Source organism: Dermochelys coriacea, chromosome 1 (genome assembly GCF_009764565.3).
Source record: "Dermochelys coriacea isolate rDerCor1 chromosome 1, rDerCor1.pri.v4, whole genome shotgun sequence".
Classification (NCBI taxonomy): Eukaryota; Metazoa; Chordata; order Testudines; family Dermochelyidae; genus Dermochelys; species Dermochelys coriacea.
Genome location: NC_050068.2, coordinates 212,074,792 through 212,093,480, shown reverse-complemented (window position 1 = coordinate 212,093,480; position 18,689 = coordinate 212,074,792). Strand labels below are relative to the sequence as shown.

Below are 18,689 nucleotides of genomic sequence, written 5' to 3'. Positions count from 1 at the left end.
GTGTGATTTGGTCTTCCTGATTTCACTCCTGCATGCCTGAGCAATATTTTTGTAGTCCTCCCTGGTCATTTGTCCAATCTTCCACTTCTTGTAAGCTTCTTTTTTGTGTTTAAGATCAGCAAGAATTTCACTGTTAAGCCAAGCTGGTCGTCTGTCATATTTGCTATTCTTTCTACACATTGGGATGGTTTGTCCCTGTAACCTCAATAACAATTCTTTAAAATACAGCCAGCTCTCCTGGACTCCTTTCCCCCTCATGTTATTCTCCCAGGGGACTCCCTGAGGGAGTCAAAGTCTGCTTTTCTGAAGTCCAGGGTCTGTATTCTGCTCCTCTCCTTTCTTCCTTGTGTCAGGATCCTGACCATCTCATGGTCACTGCCTCCCAGGTTCCCATCCACTTTTGCTCCCCCTACTAATTCTTCCCCGTTTCTGAGCAGCATATCAAGAAGAGTTCTGCCCTTCATTGGTTCCTCCAGCATTTGCACCAGGAAATTGTCCCCTACACTTTTCAAAAACTTCCTAGATTTTCTGTGAACTGCTGTATTGCTCTCCCAGCAGATATCAGGATGATTGAAGTCTCCCATGAGAACCAGGGCTTGTGATCTAGTAAGTTCTGTTAGTTGCCGGACGAAAGTCTCATCCACCTCATCCCCCCGGTCCGGTGGTCTATAGCAGACTCCCACAACGACATCACCCTTGTTGCTCACACTTCTAAACTTAATCCAGAGACTTTCAGGTTTTTCTGCAGTTTCATACCGGAGCTCTGAGCAGTCATACTGCTCTCTTACATACAATGCAACTCCCCCACCTTTTCTGCCCTGCCTGTCCTTTCTGAACAGTTTATATCCATCCATGACAGTACTCCAATCATGTGAGTTATCCCACCAAGTCTCTGTTATTCCAATCACATCATAATTCCTTGACTGTGCCAGGACTTCCAGTTCTCCATGCTTGTTTCCCAGGCTTCTAGCATTTGTGTATAGGCACTTGAGATAACTTGCTTATCGTCCCTCTTTCTCAGTATGAGGCAGGAGCCCTTCCTTCTCACGCTCTCCTGCTCATGCTTCCTCCCAGTATCCCACTTCCCCACTTACCTCAGGGCTTTAAAAAGCATGTCCATATAAATGCCATGATAGGGCTACGTGTTTATCATTTCTCAGATCAAACGTATGCAGTTTACTAGTAAAAAACATTTTCACCTGCTGCCAACTTTGCACATTCAGCCTGGTATTTGAGAGTCAAGCTGGGCTCCTTCCCTCTTCATAAACCATAATAAAGGTTCTGCTACACAAATTATGTCCTCACTGACACCTGTGCAACCGCATTGTCTTCAAAGTGTAGTCTTATTTGTGCCTGTAAACTGCTCCCCACCACCTCCCAAAAGGCACAGGTGTCACAGAGATCCTAATTATGTTGATGTTGTGCAGGATGGAAAGACCCCAGCTTGACCCTCACATCTCAAAGGGATGTTCTGGTGCTGCTTTTAAAAAGAAAACTTTTTTACTTGTAAATGGAGTACAGTTGATCTGGAATCATTGAGATGGTAAATACTAAGGCTATGTTTACACTTTGAGCTGGAAGGTGTAATTAGCAGCTTAAGTAGACATACTTGCACTAGCTCAGACTGAGCTAGGGTGCTAAAAATAGAAGTGCAGCTGCAGTGGTGGGAGGGGCTAGCTGCCCAGAGTATGTGCCTTGCATCTTGGATGGGATCATACTTGTGGCGGCTTGCTGTTTGCACCACCATGGCTACTTCTATTCTCAGTGCACTTGCTCGATCAGAGCTGTTGCAGGAATGTCTACTCAAGCTGGGAATCACTAGGGTGACCAGATGTCCCGTTTTTAAAGGGATAGTCCCATATTTAAGCCCCCCTGCAGGTGTCCTGACTTTTTCTTTAAAATGGGTATATTTTCCCATATTTTCTGTCTCCCCCTACCCCGCATCAGTACTGGCAGGTCCTGCTGCTGGCCAGATCCCTGCTCGTCAGTCACAAGCCCACCAGTAGGGAGTGGGGAGGGGGTACAGTGACTGACGATGGGGGTGCGTGTGCAAGGCTGGTGACGGAGCAAAGATGCAGCGCGCGGGGCCAGCCGCTCCCCCTTCTGGTCTGTCAGCACAGCCCCTGCTGCGTCCTGGCTTTTGGCCCTCAAGACCCGTCCCGCATCCCATTTCTGGCTGGCACTGGCTGTGCATTGCAAGCTGTGGTGGTTGGTGAGTGCAGGCAGGCACCAGGTGGCAGCCAGTTACGTGTCACCTTTATGGACTCCCCCTCTCACTGTCCTCTCCCTGCTTTGTCCCTTTGCCTCCTAAGCCCCACTGCTCCTCCATATTGCCCCAGGTGGGGCACATCCTGCTCCCAGCACTGTGCAGAGAACCAGCCCATCGTCGGAGCTCTCAGCTCATCACAGTCTGGCTGTCAGGCTCCTTCCTTTCCCCACTGCCTCTGGCTGGGCCAGCACCCTGGGAAAGCTCAAGACCCTCCGGCCCGGTCACTGGTCAAGAGGAGCCAAGCCCTACGTGTGCCAAAGACCCGCACAGCACTGGCATGGGAAACCTCTCCACCCCTCAGCTAAGCTCTGGAGTTGCGGGGGGAAGCAATTTCCAGCTTATTCCTGCCCCAAACTTGCAGGCTCCACAGCAGCCCCCGAGGCAGGGGCTTATCACCCTCTTCACCTGCCCCCCCCCCGAGTCCTGCCCCCAGGACTGGGGGCCTGCTCTGTCCAGAAGGTATCTTCCCCTGCAGAGCCACCTCTCTGGCTGATTCACTGAAGGCCCTGAAGTCAGGTTCCCTGGGCCCTGGTGCACAATATGTCCTTAGAACTTAACCCCTTCCTGCCCATGCTGGAGCCGGGGGACAGGAGGCGGCTGGGTTATGTCAGTGCCAAGCAGCAGCCTGGAAGTATTAGCTGCCTGACCCTGCTGCTGTTGGGGAGGGTTAACGTTGTTCTTCTTGTGATTATTCAGATTTTCTCTTTAGAAAATTATTTTTATAGAGCTCTTCTTGGCAGAAATATGAAATATGGGGGGACTATTTTCAAATAAAAGTTTTTATTCCTCTTGTAAAAAAGTAAAATAAATACAAAATAAAAAAAATAACAATGTGCAGGCAGGAAGGGACAAGCTGCTTCCAGCTGGAAGTAGGAGGCACGAGGGGAGAAGAAAAAGAAATGAACTCTGCAAAGACATGGCCAGGTCATCCCTTCCTCCCCTCCTCCCCTGCTGCATCTGAAAGTTCGTCCTGTCCCTTCCCTCCTGCTCAGGGCCAAAAGGTTGCTGCTGGCCATATTGTGGTGTGAACCCTGGCAGAAATCTTGGGAGGTGGGGGTGGGCATGTGACCCTGCATGCCCCCCCATGTGTTGTCTCGGCAAGACGAGGCACCAGGTATCAGAAGAGCATTGTCTCATTCTGTAAAGCCCATGGGGGTATTGTTTTGAGCTTAATAATAGTAATAATACGGTGTAAACATCCTCAGATCCCTCTCCAGGAAGGCCTGACTCCCCTGTCAAAAGTCTTTAGTGTTCCCACTCCTGCTCACCTTGCTCACCTTGTCCCTATGTCCCAGCTGTGGATCCACTCCACCTCACGGGGCTGACTAGTGTGACCCTGCTTCCCCTATTAGAAAAGATGGGCCAAATTCAGATCTCATGCAAAGAAGTTGGTTTCACTGGAGGAGCACACACTTACACTAGGACTGAATTTAGCCCTCTATATTTTAATCTAAGTGCATGGTCTGCACCCATCCCCCTTTCAGGTGCTATTACTTCTACAAACCCCATAAACTGAACTGGACTATGCCAGGTAATAGTTGGAGGAGAGACCTTCTGAAAAGGCCAGGTGTTGCATAGAGTGGTGTGGGTAACTCAAATAAGCCAGCAAATATATAGAGATGTACAGTACGGTATAATCAAATGTGAAATTTCTTCTGGTTACAGACATTCCCTGGAACTGGTGCAGATGTAAGGGGACTGTTGTAATGATGCTGCCCGTGGGAGCCAGCTGAGGTCACTCAATTAGGGTGAACTGCAAACAGAACGGGGCAGACAAACCCCAAAACCTGGCGGATATTCCAATATTTAGATATACCAAGCCAACACAAAACAGCTTCTATAGTACAATAACTCCTCACTTAACGTCCTCCCGCTTAACGTTGTTTCAAATGCCGCATCTCTGCTCCTCCCCCTCCCTCCCAGAAAGCAGCTGTTTGATGGCGCTTAGGACTTTTGGGGAGGGGGGAAAGGAGCGGGGATGCAGTGTGCTCCGGAGAAGAGGTGGAGTGGGGGTGGGAAGAGGAGGGCCTGGAGTGTAGCGGGGACAGGAAGAGGCAGGTCTGGAGGATCCCCTGGCAAAGTCGATGCCTGTTCTTCTCCGGGTAAGCTGCCACTGCTGCTGTGAAGGTGCTTCCTAGCATCCTTGCCTGCAGTGGTCTGTGCCTGTGTGGGGTAAGCTGGGGCACTTCCCAACCACAGTACAGTACAGTACTGTACAGTATATAATGCCTTTTGTCTGCCCAAAACATTTTTCCTTGGAACCTAACCCCCCGCATTTACATTAAATCTTATGGGAAAATTGGATTCTTTTAACATCGTTTCACTTAAAGTTGCATTTTTCAGGAACATAACTACAATGTTAAGTGAGGAATTACTGTACCTCACTGGTTACTCAGAAGTTCAAACAATGCAGTTCCCTTAAAGTACCAAGCCTCAGGCCTCTATCTAGCCACACATCAACCATATGATGATGAATTGTGGAGGAAAGGATAGCTCAGTGGTTTGAAGATTGGCCTGCTAAACCCAGGGTTGTGAGTTCAATCCTTGAGGGGGCCATTTAGGGATCTGGGGCAAAAATTAGAGATTGTCTTTTCAGCAGGGGGTTGGACTAGATGACCTCCTGAGGTCCCTTCCAACCCTGATATTCTATGAATTCTGAAAATCTTATTTCATCATATAAAAGAATAGGTTTTCCCAAACCCAAAGGATCAGGCCCCAGACCCAGGTACAGTTATAACTTAGATCTTACCCAAAATACACACTATAGTCAATTTTTGTTAAGTAAACTAAAATTAATTAAAAAAAGAAAAGAGAGAGAGTGTTGGTTAAAAGATCAATCTCCATACAGACTTGAATTCAATTCTTAAGGTTCAGATACATAGCAGAGATGAGCTTGTAGTTGCCAGAAATCCTTTTACAAATAGTCCATAGGTTATAGTCCAATGTCCATATTCAGGGCGACTCCAGTCAGTGACTGGGGATCTCAATTCATATGGCTTAAGGTTCCCCCTCTTGAAACCCAAAGCAGATCTAAGATGAAGAAGGATCATGTCCCAAGGTTTTTATAGATTTCCAACAGCCTTTTGGCCTGAGAAAACAATAGGCTTAACTTTCCTTCTCCTAAACATCATGGCAATTAGCACAGGGTAATTTATCCATTAAACAGTTCAGATACAGGTTACCATAACCTTCAAAGAGACATATAGACAACAATACTATTTCACTCAAGTGTCTTCATAAATGTTAATATTCCTTTTTTGATCTTTAAATCAAAGCTATAGCAATAGACAAGGCTTGTTTGCTTACATCACAAGACCTGAGCACACATCTACCCTTCTATCTCTAATAATGCAGGCTTACATTTTAAAGCTGTATTCGTTTACATATCTTCCTAACCAGTCTTTAAAGTTTGGCTATGGGTCAGGTCAGTCTGTGAGTTAATTAACTCTTTCTGGCCTTATCTCACCTTTCAATGAAATATTATACTACACTCACAAAGTCACAGAGGGTGTTTTGGTTGGCTGGCTCCTAGTACCAAAAGAAAGGGGAAGGGTCGATGGGAAATCAGGACCCTGAGACTGAGAGTTCCCATGAACAATGGGGAGAGGCCAATGCTCCAGGTCAGCCTAATTGACAGGGCCGGCAGGCTAATCAGGGAGTCAGGAGGCCAGTGGGGTCCCATCATCCGTATGAGCTGGAATTGCCTGGGTCAGACAGAGTGGGGCTGAGCTAAGGAGAAAGCCTGGGCCCAAACTGAGCTTGGGAGCAGAGCTGTGTCAGATCCAGAGGGGTCAGAAAAGCAGCCCAGGAAGCAGGTCAGTGCTGGGAGCAGAGTGACAGAAGCAGCCCACACAGCAGACCTGTGCTGGGAGCAGAGCGGCAGCAACCAGAACCAGAGGGGCCAGAGAAGCAGCCCAGGGAGCTGAAGGCAGAGCAGCAGCAGCAGCAGTGCTGAGGCAGAGTGGAGCTGGGGCTGGACCAATCCGGAGCCAGGTGCAGTGAGCAGCTGGGGAGAGCGAGGGGGACCCTGGGCAGCAGTCCCAGTGCAGGAAGACCCCCCACCCAAGACGCCATGCAGGCCAGACTTGGAGGGGGATCGTAACCTCGACGGGGCAGGGTGACCCTGGGAAGAAAGGTCCTGCCACCTAGAGCCTGAGAGCGTGTGGCTACTGCCACAGCAAGTGTCCGACCCGCAGCATCCCTGCAGCACAGCCAGGGCCTGAGAAGGAGCCCTGGGATTTGTGAGGAACAGACTGTGAACTTCCCTTACATTCCAGAGACGCTGGTTGTGATATCCCCGTGCCACAGAGCAGGGTATGTGTTTTCCTTTAACCTTTCCCATTTTTTCCTTATTTTTTTTAATGGATTGCTGTTTAATAAATTGTATTTACTTTGAACTGTATGAAATGATCAGTGGGTCAGGGAAGTATCCAGTGCAGAGAGAGCACCTGGGAGTCGCGATACTCTAGCCCCTGCCCTAAGTGACCACAACAAGGTTGGGGGTCAAGCCCCCCAGGAATCCTAGGCCCAGCCTTGTTGGGGTTACGAGAACTCTGCCACACAGGAGAGTGGAAGGGGAGCTCTTGAGGTTGGGCAGGCCTCTGGGTAAAGGAAGTGGGAGTGAGAACTCAGATCCTTTCTCTAGCCCACTTCACCAGGGTAGTGGATAAGCCAGGAAAGTTCCCTATAATAGCAGGACCATTCCCCCACTTACACAGATGCCCTCAGATATTGACATGAAATCCCATGAGTTGCAGTGGAGCTTTCATTCACTGTTGCATTGTGATGCCATGAGGCCGCAGCATTCTCCCCAGGGAGTGGAGGCTGCAGCAGTTGTGGGTGTGCATGGGACTCTTGAAATTATCTTACCACTTTAGTTATCCCACAGAGAACTCATAAACCCTGTGGGTGTCCTGGGAATTTGGGGATAGGTGGAAGCTCCACCCTTTGCTGTAGACATTGCAGGTGCCTAAAGCCAACTCTACCTGCTTGAATGTGCATTTTATAAATGGCATTTTTAAAAATTTGTCTGAAGGTGGCAGGGTATAGGGGTTTGCTCAGTATTTCAGTCTTTCTTCCACCACCTGCCAACCAGCCCTCAATCTCCTCTGAGACCCCCTTCTTTGGGTACCAGATGCAACCACAAGTATCTCCAGCTCTCTTCAGCCAAAGAGAAAGATGGGCTGAGAGATACCATTTGGGGAATCTCTAGGGAACACACAGAGGGGGCTGGTGCAGCTCACAGTACGGTGATACCCTCAGGGCTGTCTCATGCATTAGGCATCCCTGTCACACCTGCCTGCAGCCAGCTGGAATCCCACACATCTAGATGGCTGCAAGAATTGCCTCCAACTTCTCTTCCTGTCAGGGTGGGTGGCTATGGTACTGCCCTGCAGGCAGCGTGGCAGACACTCTCGCAGCTACCTGTGCTGGATTCCAGTGGGGAGGGAACAACAGGCAGAATCAGCAGAGACATGTGAGGCAGACCTAGTGCTGGCCTCAGCCACTCCTGCTCTGAGCACATAGCTACCCCAGGCCTCAGAAACAGCACCCACCCAACCTACTACTCTCCAGCACCCAGACCACTACCCAGCACCCACACACCTCCACACCTCCTCCGCCAGAGATGCCTACTTCTATGTGGCTCCACACCCTGTCTCCATCACTGCTTGAAAGTATAAGGCTATGTGCAAATTAATTAAAATATGCAAATTAGGTCATTAAATAATTTGCATAAAATGTCCCATATGGAGCTGCACCAAACTTGGCAGCCATGCCACCTCACAGAGAGAAAGAGCGAGAGCAGGAGGGAGATGGAGAGATCTCTAGGCAGGGACACACCTGAGCTGAGGGAGACTGACCAGCTCAGAACAGTATGACTTCCCCACCCTTTAATGTCTTCAGAGACTAGGTACTCTTAGAAGGTCCGGGGTTACATGGAAACTCCAGGTATCCTGGCTGTGCTCTCTTGTAGGGTATCAGGCTCCAGAGGGAGTAGCTGCCCTCCCTCCTTCTGGGCTCAGCAAGTAGGTGGGGAGTGATTTGTTTGAGAAGCTGAGAATAGGCAGCTCCTCATCACATGCCCTTCAATGACCCAATGTTGGCCTGAGGGCTCACTGAAGCTCCTGTTCCCCTGCTGGTGGCATGTCCTGAGGTCTTGGCACTTCACATCTCTCAGAATGTAGCCCTCCTCCCCCTCTCCAGCCCCCACACACAAGAGTCCTTTAAGATTTTCTGAGTGCCAGGAGGGGGATGGGCCCTGCTTGGAACAGCAGAACCAGACACTTCAGCAGGAGAATCACAGGATATAAAAGAGAGAGACATAAAGCATCATGAGTTACCCTGAGCCCCATACATGAGGGTTTGTCCAGACTCATTTGTAAGTGCCGCAGGAGATGGGGCTGCCATCACATCCCTTGGGGATTCTAACCAGCCCAAAATGCCCCCCATTTGCTGAAGTTTAGCTATCTCCACTTGTACCAGCCTGAACAATCCCTCTCTAGAGTCTTTGGTGTTTACACTCTGGAGATACATGTAAGCAGTTATCACGCTCCCCTCACTCAGTCACTGCTTTTCCAAGGTGTTTTTCTGTCTGTCAAAGACTGGCCAGTTCCCCCTGCACACTGTATGGTCCCATACCACCTGCTGGGCATGCTCCTCAGCTAACTACCCTGTTGTTGGAAATGCTCCTTATCCCTCCTCCACCCCAGAAATGCACCTTGCCTGCTGCAAGGCTACTGTAGGCCATCCAGGGATAAGGAGGGAACTAGTGGGCAAGGAGTAGAAGCTGAAGGGGTTAGTATGTATCTTGAGTACTTGGAGGGTGTTAGATCATTTCTGTAGTGGGGATGTTGTGTAACTGGAGGACTCAGCATTATAGGAAGGGAGTTGGGAACTGAGTGAAGGAAATCTGCAGTGGTGGGGCCAGGTTGGGCACTTTCGGGAGGCAGAGGCAGTCTGTACACTGAGATGGAGCCAAGTCTCTGGGCAAGGGAAAAAAAGGCACAAAGAGTTAGAACAAGGGATTTCATTCTTAATGCCAGTCTTTAGGATAAATCTATCTCCCCCGCCATTAACACGAGCAGGAGATACCCACACTGAGTTACATAAGAAGATCTCTTCCTCCTTTTTGTTCTTCCAGACCCCAGCTGGTGGTCACAAGGACAGTTGCCCATACCAGGAAACCTAAACGTGCTGGGCAGAGGAGCTCAGAGCTCTCTGCAGGCAGGTCTGGGAAAGAGAGGGTCAGTTTCATTTAGTTACTAACTGCTTCCCTGGTCAGACATTTCCATCCAAGGATCTCAAAGCACAGAAGACATTAAGCCTAACAGCCTCCTGAGGCGAGGTAGGTCGATATTATTATGCCCATGTTATGAAGAAAGAAACTGAGGCATCAGGTAGAAAAGGGACTTGCTCACATGGCAAATAAGTGTCAGCATCACAAATACAACCCAGGAGTTCTGACTCCCAGTTACCTGCCCTGGCTGCCAGACCATGCACCATCTCTCATTTGTGATGTGGATTTCAGCTGGCCACTGCATTTGAGTGTATCTGGATCACCTCACCTATTGTTTGCTCCATTATCACACATGGACCAGGGATGGACTGTCATTGGTTCAGGTCAAATAAACAGCATCCAAGCTATGAACTGGAATCTGAGCCATGTATGATGCTCAAAAAAGACTGCTTAGACTCCACTTACACGTACCTTTCCACCAGGGTCCAGCCATGATTCTTGGGTCTAAAGAGGCCTGAAAGCAGAAACTCCAGGGGACCACCCAGCTGAGTGCTGCTGCCAGCCAGTCAGCCTCCTGCTGCACTTGCCCGGGCAGCCTCATTTGACAGGAGGATGAAAGAGTCAGGACTTGGAGGAAAATGAGTTAGTCCCAGGGGGCAAGGAAAGGATTTGGAAGAAAGGTCTGTCCAGTGAAGACAGGTTAAAGTCTGTATGGAGCTTGTGTGTGAGTGTTTGTTTGTTGGGGTTGAAGAAGAGTCTCACAAGAAAGAGGAATCTGAACTAGAAGAGGCCAGAAGAAAAATTTGTTGATTCAGGCTGGTTAGACTAGATCCACTGGAAGGGTTGCAATAGCCCAAGTGAAAGGCCATTCATATAGCAGGTCCTGCCCAATTGGAAGCAGGGGATACCAAAAATCACATTAAATGTCCAGTTCTGATGGCAGTCCAAATATCCAGGCTTCTAGGTGCTTCTATAGACCTCTGGAATTGTCTGAGATCATAAGGAGGGAGGGGTAGGAGGAAAGAGTAGGACAGAGCCTTGAAAATTAGAGCATCTGGCATTCCTAGTACTTAGGAAAACTAGGATATGCCAGGAACTCCCCATTCTGTCAGAGGAGAAGAGATGTATAACTAAAAAAATCGCACAACAGGTTTCCTGTCATTGACTGGGGGTGGGGTAGGTGTGTGAGAGACAGTCCCTCTCTTGATGGAACTTGTACAGTGACTTCACTTTTTCAGCACAGGGAGCAACCACAGTACCAGAAAAACCCAGGAAAATTGCAGAGGATCCTGACAAGCAGCTAGAGGGATGGACCTGAAAGGAAAGATTAAAGGGGCTAAGTATGTCTAGCTCAGCTAAATGATGACTAAGAGGGAACGTGATAACAGTCTCCAAATATCTGAAGGGTGTAAACACCGAGGAGGGAGAAGAAGCTAAGAGTAAATTAAATGAAATTGGGCAATGGTAAATTTCAGGCTGGATATAAGAAAACATTTCTTAATGGTGAAATCTAGTAGAGCATAGAAGAGATTCCCAAAGGAAGTGAGGGAGGCCTCATGCCTTGAGTTAGTCTAAGGGAGGCTGGAGAGAGCACCAGGTAAAATGTATGTACATAGTGATGATCTCCCAAGACTTACCGATTTGCTATTCTTGTCCTGGGCAACTGCATGCAGTTGCCAGTATAACTAAGTCCAAAACACAAACTGCTTCCCATTCACCTTAGCCTTAACAGCAGCCTCCTCATCCCCTGCTGTCCCAGTGCTGGGCTGCCCACACAGCCCTGCCAATGCCTCTCAGTCCTTCCCTGCAGCCCCCTGCTATTGCAGTGCTGGGCTCCCCACACAGCCCTACCAATGCCCCTCAGTCCTGCCCAGCAGCCCCCTGCTATTGCAGTTCTACTTCAACTAGCAGCGTGATGTGGCCACAGTTCCTCTTGGGCTTGATGTTTGAGACCTCACTATATTCATTTCATGTGTAATTTTAAATGTCAAGATAAGTCTCTAGACTTAACAGATGGGACATAAAATCATTGCCTCATCCACCATATCTCCCACAGCAATCTCCTGGTAATCACTGTACCTCCAATTCCCCTTATGCTCACCCACCTACTGCTCAGAGAACTCCCTGCTGCTAGTGGGGGACGCAGAGTGGGAGACTGCTCTAGTGTGACTCACAACCTGCTTGCTGCACTCCCTGCAGCACCTGGAACTTCTTTGGGAATGAGTCTTATTTCTGATGTAGAGATAGAATGATCCAAAACTCCATTGTGCAGCAGTGTTCATGTATAGATGATTCTTTGTGGGTATGCATCAGACAGTGCACGTGCATGAAGGTCTCTCTGTGTGTATATGTGGCAGAGAGCAAGAGAGACAGAGAGATTCTGTCAGTGGGAGGTTGGGAGGCTGTGTGCATTCACATATATGCACAAGAGGTTATGTGCATGCATGTATGTCTATGCAAGTTATGTGTGTGAGGCTGTGAGTGTCCACATATGTATTTATGCTGTGGGGTTGTGCACATGCAATATATGTGCATGAGAGATGTGTGTGCAAGGCATGTTTGTGCATGAATGTATGAATGTGCAAACGTCTGTGTGGCTGCATGTGTATGGATGTTGAAGGAGAATGTGTGAGACCATGTACACATATATATGTGGGGGGTATGTATGTGTATATGCATGCACATGTGTGACTTCATGCTGTTTTTTGCATGAGGGCGTGTTTATGCATGTGCAATCAGGTAGAGGACATTGAGGGAAAAACATGTGTTTGACTACCTGAGGTATGTGTCTGCTTATAACTCCATGCAGTGTCTGGGAACCAGGGCATTTGTGTAGGGTGTGTGGTGTCATTGTTTGTGGTGTCTGTGACCCTGTGTGCTTGTTTGTATGTGAGGGCGGGTGGACATGGGGGTGGCATGTGGCTTTGTGTGTGTCTAGGTAGCTCTGCTTGTGTGTGAGGTTGTGTGTGTTTGTGCACCTGTGTTTGTATGGATGTGCTTTGATGATGGAGCATGCATATATTATATATTGTATGTGTATGTGTTTATCCATCTGTCTCTCATTCTGTATGTTGTTAGGCTATCTTTAGAAGAGAACAATTTATATATCACAAATTTAGACTACTTTTCTGTTTGCAGACACTTTCCAATTTTTCCAGTTTGGTTGGTTCTTCCAAATTATTCAGCAAATATCTCAGTGGCTTGAGCATTGGCCTGCTAAACACAGGGTTGTGAGTTCAATCCTTGAGGGGGCCATTTAGGGATCCAGGGCAAAAATTGGGGATTGGTCCTGCTTTGAGCAGGGGGTTGGACTAGATGACCTCCTGAGGTCCCTTCCAACCCTGATATTCTATGAATATCTATGAAAATGGTTCTTGTGAATATATTTCAGTCTAGGAGCCACTTGCTCTTTGCTGGGGCTGTTATTGCTGATGAAAGTTTGTTATTTTTGTCCGTGTGATTGGTCACCTAAGCCACATGATCTGGCATCTTGCTCCCCAACTGAATGGCTGACACCTTTCTATACAGGAGGATAGAAATCAAAGCATTCTCAAGATGGGAAACTGTGCATGAATATTCACCAGATTTCACTTTCTGATACCAACAAAAATCACTCATCCAAATATTTATAAAAAACAACTAAAAAGAGGCTGTGACGGGTTCGGTCATAGAGACCCCCCTGGGACTGTCACCTGACCTGCTGGAATTACCTCTGAGCCCGTTTTCCCTGCCGGCTTGGGACTCCAAAACCCTGCCTTGTTGAGCCAGACACACTAGCTTGCTGCAACACAGACCCAGGTCCGGTCCACACCCCCAGAGCTACAGACTTTAACCAAAAACTGCTCAGCAGGTCACCTATCTCCAGCACCTAGTCCCCAATGGCATCCAAACCCCAAATAAATCCATTTTACTTTGTATAAAGCTTATACAAGGTAAACTCATAAACTGTCCACCCTCTATAACACTGATAGAGAGGTATGCACAGCTGTTTGCTCCCCCAGGTATTAATCACTTACTCTGCGTTAATTAATAAACAAAAGTGATTTTATTAAGTATAAAAAGTAGGATTCAAGTGGTTTCAAATAATAACAGACAGAACAAAGTAAGTTACCAAGCAAAATAAAACAAAACATGCAATTTTAAGCCTAATATATTAAGAAACTGTTTACAGATAAATCTCACCCTCAGAGATATTCCAGTAAGCTTCTTTCACAGACTACACTCCTTCCTATTCTGGGTCCAATCCTTCCTCCAGTACAGCCCTTGTTAGTTCCAGCTCAGGTGGTAACTAGGGAATTTCTCATGACTGGCAGCCCCCTTTGTTCTGTTCCATCTCCTTTTATAGCTTTGGCCCAAGGTGGGATCTCTTTGTCTCTCTGGATCCCCACCCCACCTTCTAAATGGAAAAGCACCAGATTTAAGATGGATTTCAGCATTATGTGATATGGTTACATGTCCTGTGAGACCTCATTCTTCATTCTTCTAGGGCTGGCCCGCAAGTACCCAGGAAGGTTGCAAGTAAACAGACCCATTTATAACCAATTGTCCAAGTCAATGGCAGCCATCAAACTTCCAAACCACCATTAATGGCCCACACTTTGCATAATTACAATAGGACCGAGAGGTTAGACTTCATATTTCTAGCTTCAGATATGAGAATGTTACATGCACACAAATAGGATGAACACACTCAGTAGATTATAAACTTTGTAATGATACCTTACAAAAGACCTTTTGCTTAAGCATATTCCAGTTACATCATATTTACACTCATAAGCATATTTCCATAAAACATATGGAGTGCAACGTCACAGAGGCCAGAAAAAACATCCAAACAAACCGGCAGCATTTTATTCAAACAAATGTTTGCAAATACTTTCCAGCTGTGCACTCTCTCACTCTGTCTTTCACTCTCTCACTCTTTCTGTCTATAATCACTGGGTTAAGTTCACTGTCATTGTAAAGCCCCTTTGCCGCCAGCTAAACCTGAGCAAAGTGGCTGAAAACAGACGTAAGGGCCTCCCCAGGGCCTTTCTGTCAGGCACAGAGCTAGCATAAACAGCTCCTCATCTGCCCCCGGTGGAGCCTCTGGTGCAGGGAACATGCCAGGGGCAGATCATGAGCATGGCAAGGGGAGGGAGGTTGGCATGGGTGCAAATCAGAGCAGGGTTAGGGGTTGAATAAACCTTAATCCGCACGAGGAGTCAAACCAGCCCCAGAAGCCACAGGATCAGGGAGGGGATGGTGAAAGCTGTCTCTTGTTGGTCCCTGTGCTGGGCTCAGCACTAGTACAGGGATAAATCATGGCATCAGGTGTGTGTGTTTGTCTATACACCTATAAGTGTTCTCTCTCTTTTTCTCTCTCTCCAGATCTCTCTAAATATTATCAAAGTGGTGTCTCAGTGCTATGCTATTGTGGTAGACTACATTTCTCTTATCACACTATACATGTGTTATGGGTGCAGTTTTCTTCCCCCCACCCCACTTTCCCCATCTCCACTAAGTACTCTGTGTCCCCTGAAGGTGGGAGCAACCCTGGACAGCACTATTCAATGTTCCTGAATGTAAGTGCCACCACAGAAGCCTGATGGAAGGGCCAATTCCAGCTCTGTGGGCCAAGGAGCAAGGGGAGGGAGAGGTTTGGAAGGGCACTCTGATAGGGCTGCATGCTCCACAGCACCTCCAGCAGGACTCCCCAGAACCATTTCAGCCTCATCCGCCCATGTCACCCCTCGGAGATCTATGCTGCCCCAACGTCCCCATTGCCCAGGCCTACCTGTGGATGGCTGAGGGAGTTCTCCAGATAGTGCAGATCATCCCCCGTACCCCTGGCCTCACACCCTGCCTCCGACGGGATTCCATAACTGGTGCACTTCTCAAAGTGGACATAGACGTACTGAGGAGCACCACCCCACAGGGTTGAGTCCGATCTGGGCTCCGTCATCTTACGTTCGGAACTCTCCATGATGCTACTGCCCTGCCCCACAAGCACACACTCTCAGTTGTGACGATGGTGCTGGTCTAGGCCCAACCCTGAATCACCTAGCCAGCTGGCCCAGAGCATGGCCTCTGCCTGTGGTGTACTCCTACTCCTTATCTGTCTCTTTCTCTCTCTCTCTCTCTCTCTCTCTCTCTCTTTCCCCCCTCACCCTCCTCCTTGTGTCTCTCTTACTTTCTCCTCTTCCTGCCCAAAGGCATCTGGGGCAGTGATTGCAGGGTTTAACTATATTTATAGCAACTGTCCTCTGTCACATGATCCCCCCCAGTGCCACATCTGATCTGAGCGAGAGGCATTAACTCTGCCAGGATTGAGTATCAGGTGTGTGCGAGGGGGGAATCCTGAAGGAGAGGGAAGGGGGGAGAAGAAGCCACTGAGGGAGAAAAAGAGCTACACAGTGAGAAAAACACCCAGAGGTACAGAGACACAGAAGGAGGAAGTGTGAGAAGGAAGGAGTACCCGTCCAATGGCTCCCCTGTCCCTGCACATCTTTCCTGTCGTGAGTGTGCCACATTTACAGTACCCCATTAGTAGGTTGTCTCTTTCCTATGTTTCTCCAGCTCCCAAGAGAGCCTGGGGAACCAAAATTAAAAGATAAAGGGGACCATGGGGCCCAGTGTGGAATCATGCAGCTAGGACAAGCTGGGAATGTGCACAAAGCCCCATAAGTGTTCAAGGCCCTAGTAGCTGTGAGAGTAGCAGCACATGGAAGATGGGTCCTGGAGCACCTCCTGAAGGTACTTATAATTAGTCTTTAACCACATCCCTGCTGACTGCCCCAAGGACTAATTCGCTGTAAGAATGTAACTGAACTGAGTTTTGTGGGTGCTCAGTCTTGGCTCCTTTCAGAAATTTATTTGTCCTGGTGCTAAGGTTCCCATGGACTGGAGCAGCTAGGACCTTCACCCCATCTCTCTACCTTCCATTTCACAGCTCTGCTTGCAGTCAGGCTGGGGAGCACCCAGTTCATCTGGGCCTCTGAGCCTGCCAGCCAGTGATAAGAATGGGGAACACATTCCTCCACATGGCCTAGCAGCAGGTCTTCATGCTGTTATTGGCCTCTCAGTGACCTTATGACTTTTAATGGGCTATTAATTAATGAAGTGAGGAACCCAGGAATATTTCTTTGGCAGGAATCACGTGCAGGGAAGGAGGAAATCACATGCCTGAGACACAACTGTCCAGGAGCCGTTATCAGCCCCTTCCTTCCTCCTGTGGAAGCTAAAGAGGGTCAGCCTCTCTGAACGGCCCCAGTCCCTTGTGTGTATCTTCTGGGGTTTGATCGCTCTCTCCATGATAAAGGGACTGCCCCAGTCCCCACTCAATCCCCCCAAGAGCAGGGATTACCCAGCTTTTCACTCTGGGGACCACTTTGCAGGGAAGATGGCCCTTTCATGGGCTCAATACAACAGTCCCTCAGTGCTTGGGGTCTCCAAATGTTCCATTCCACAGTCCCAGTTTGAGACCTCCTGCTTCAGCTTTCCAATCCTTCCTTCTCTCGTTCTGTGGGAACATTAAAGGGAGATCCTCTATTCAGACCTGCCCAAAATCCCCTGGTGAGGATCGCCTAGAAGAGATTCCCCCTCTGCATCTCTCAGCCCTTCTCTCCCTATGTGACTCTTACAAGTGGTCACCCAGCTCACAACTGCCCAGACTCCTGTCAGTGTCTCTTGCCTCAACCTCCCACCTCTGCTGTGAATCACCCCAGTTCATCTTCCATGTATCCACTGAAGTGATATCCTTCTCTGTCTCTCACCCTCCCCCCATCTCTCTTACTGCCCTCAGCCCCCCAACTTCTCCTTGCTATCTGGTTTCATCACTGCTTGGCATATCACTCTCCTTCCCCCAAGACACAGCAGCATTGTACTGTGGTGCTTGGCAAGTGACCCATGTGACCCCACCCCAGGACCAGTAAACATTTCTCATTTTGGGTAAGTGTGCAAACCCGGGGACGGTGCAAGGAGCCTTCACTACTGGCACAAATTCAGGGGTGGCTTCTCATTACTGCTCCAGCATCTACCCAAGATAGCTGACTGTGCAAGAGGGCATATGCTGCAGAGCAGAGCAAATTATGGATTTTGGGGTTCAGGGGCCAAACTAAAAAATTTGGGGAAAAATCCAGTTTGATTTGAACTGAAATCAATGTTTTCATCATTTTCCATTGAATTGAAAAACAAGGAAAATATTGGTTTTGAATCAACCAAAACATTTCAATTCATTTGACATGATTTTTTTCTCCAGATTTTCATTGTGATTTGGCCATTTTGGGTGTTCTTCATCCTCTTTTGAGTTTTTTTTTAATTGGCCAAATTTGAAAACAAAATGCCAGTTTGAAATGAAAAAATCAAAATGAAATGTCTCAAAATGGTTGAAAAGAGACATTTTGAATTTTTGGAAAAAATCAGGGGTTTTGTCCAGTTTGATCCAATTCATGAAACATTTCAGAGCCCCGAAAAAATGCATTTTTGGTGAAATTTCTACTCTCTGAAAAAATGTCACCCCGTTCTAATATGCCTCAACCCCTCACAGGCATGGCCCCTCTGCATGCCTGGCAGCACTGGGACTGCAGCTCTGGATTCCTCCAAAGCACAGTGCTCATGGCACTCCCCTCAGGTTGCAAACCCCCATCTCAGCACAGGGCTGTGACTAAAGCCCTGTACTCTATCTTTATTTAAAACAGCATGAAACAGAAAAGAACAGAAATGGAGGGAAGACTCACGTGAGATGGGAGTCTCCTCCTGTCAGCCATCTCTCTCTCTCCTTCCCTCGCCAGCTCTCTCTCAAGCCCCATGTTCTTTTCTGATCCCCAGTCTCTCACTCCAGTCCAACACTCACTTCTTCTGTCTCTAAGGATGCTGCAGTCACCTGTTTAGACCTGCTGTAATATAGTTTCTAGTCTCCCACCTACTCACCCTCCCAAACCCTCCCCACCTGCCACCTTTATGATGAAAACAGTGAGACTTCTCCTCCCAGGTTCTCACTCAAGGGGAGTGACAGGAGGGGGCAATATCTAGACCGACCTTGGGTGCTAGCACCTCTCTCACAGCCCTGTCCTGGAGATTTATTACCTCAAATCCCAGTGCTATCAGTCACCAGGAGCAGGACTAATACTACCCACTGTGCCCTGCCCATACAGTTATCAAACACCAGGTTCTGAGCCTTGCGTTCAAACTAGGGATTAGAGA

The 18,689-nt window shown here is 48.2% G+C and overlaps 1 protein-coding gene across 1 annotated transcript in view; it reads right to left on the bottom strand.

Annotated features, from left to right (window-relative positions):
* Nucleotides 1-15,471, bottom strand: part of CLCN1 (chloride voltage-gated channel 1) — a 56,058-nt gene extending 40,587 nt beyond the window's left edge. Inside the window, exon 1 of the mRNA XM_038387833.1 lies at nt 15,283-15,471. Coding sequence (XP_038243761.1) covers nt 15,283-15,471 — 189 coding nt within the window. The remainder of the gene's footprint in view (nt 1-15,282) is intronic.
* Nucleotides 15,472-18,689: the final 3,218 nt, after the last annotated feature.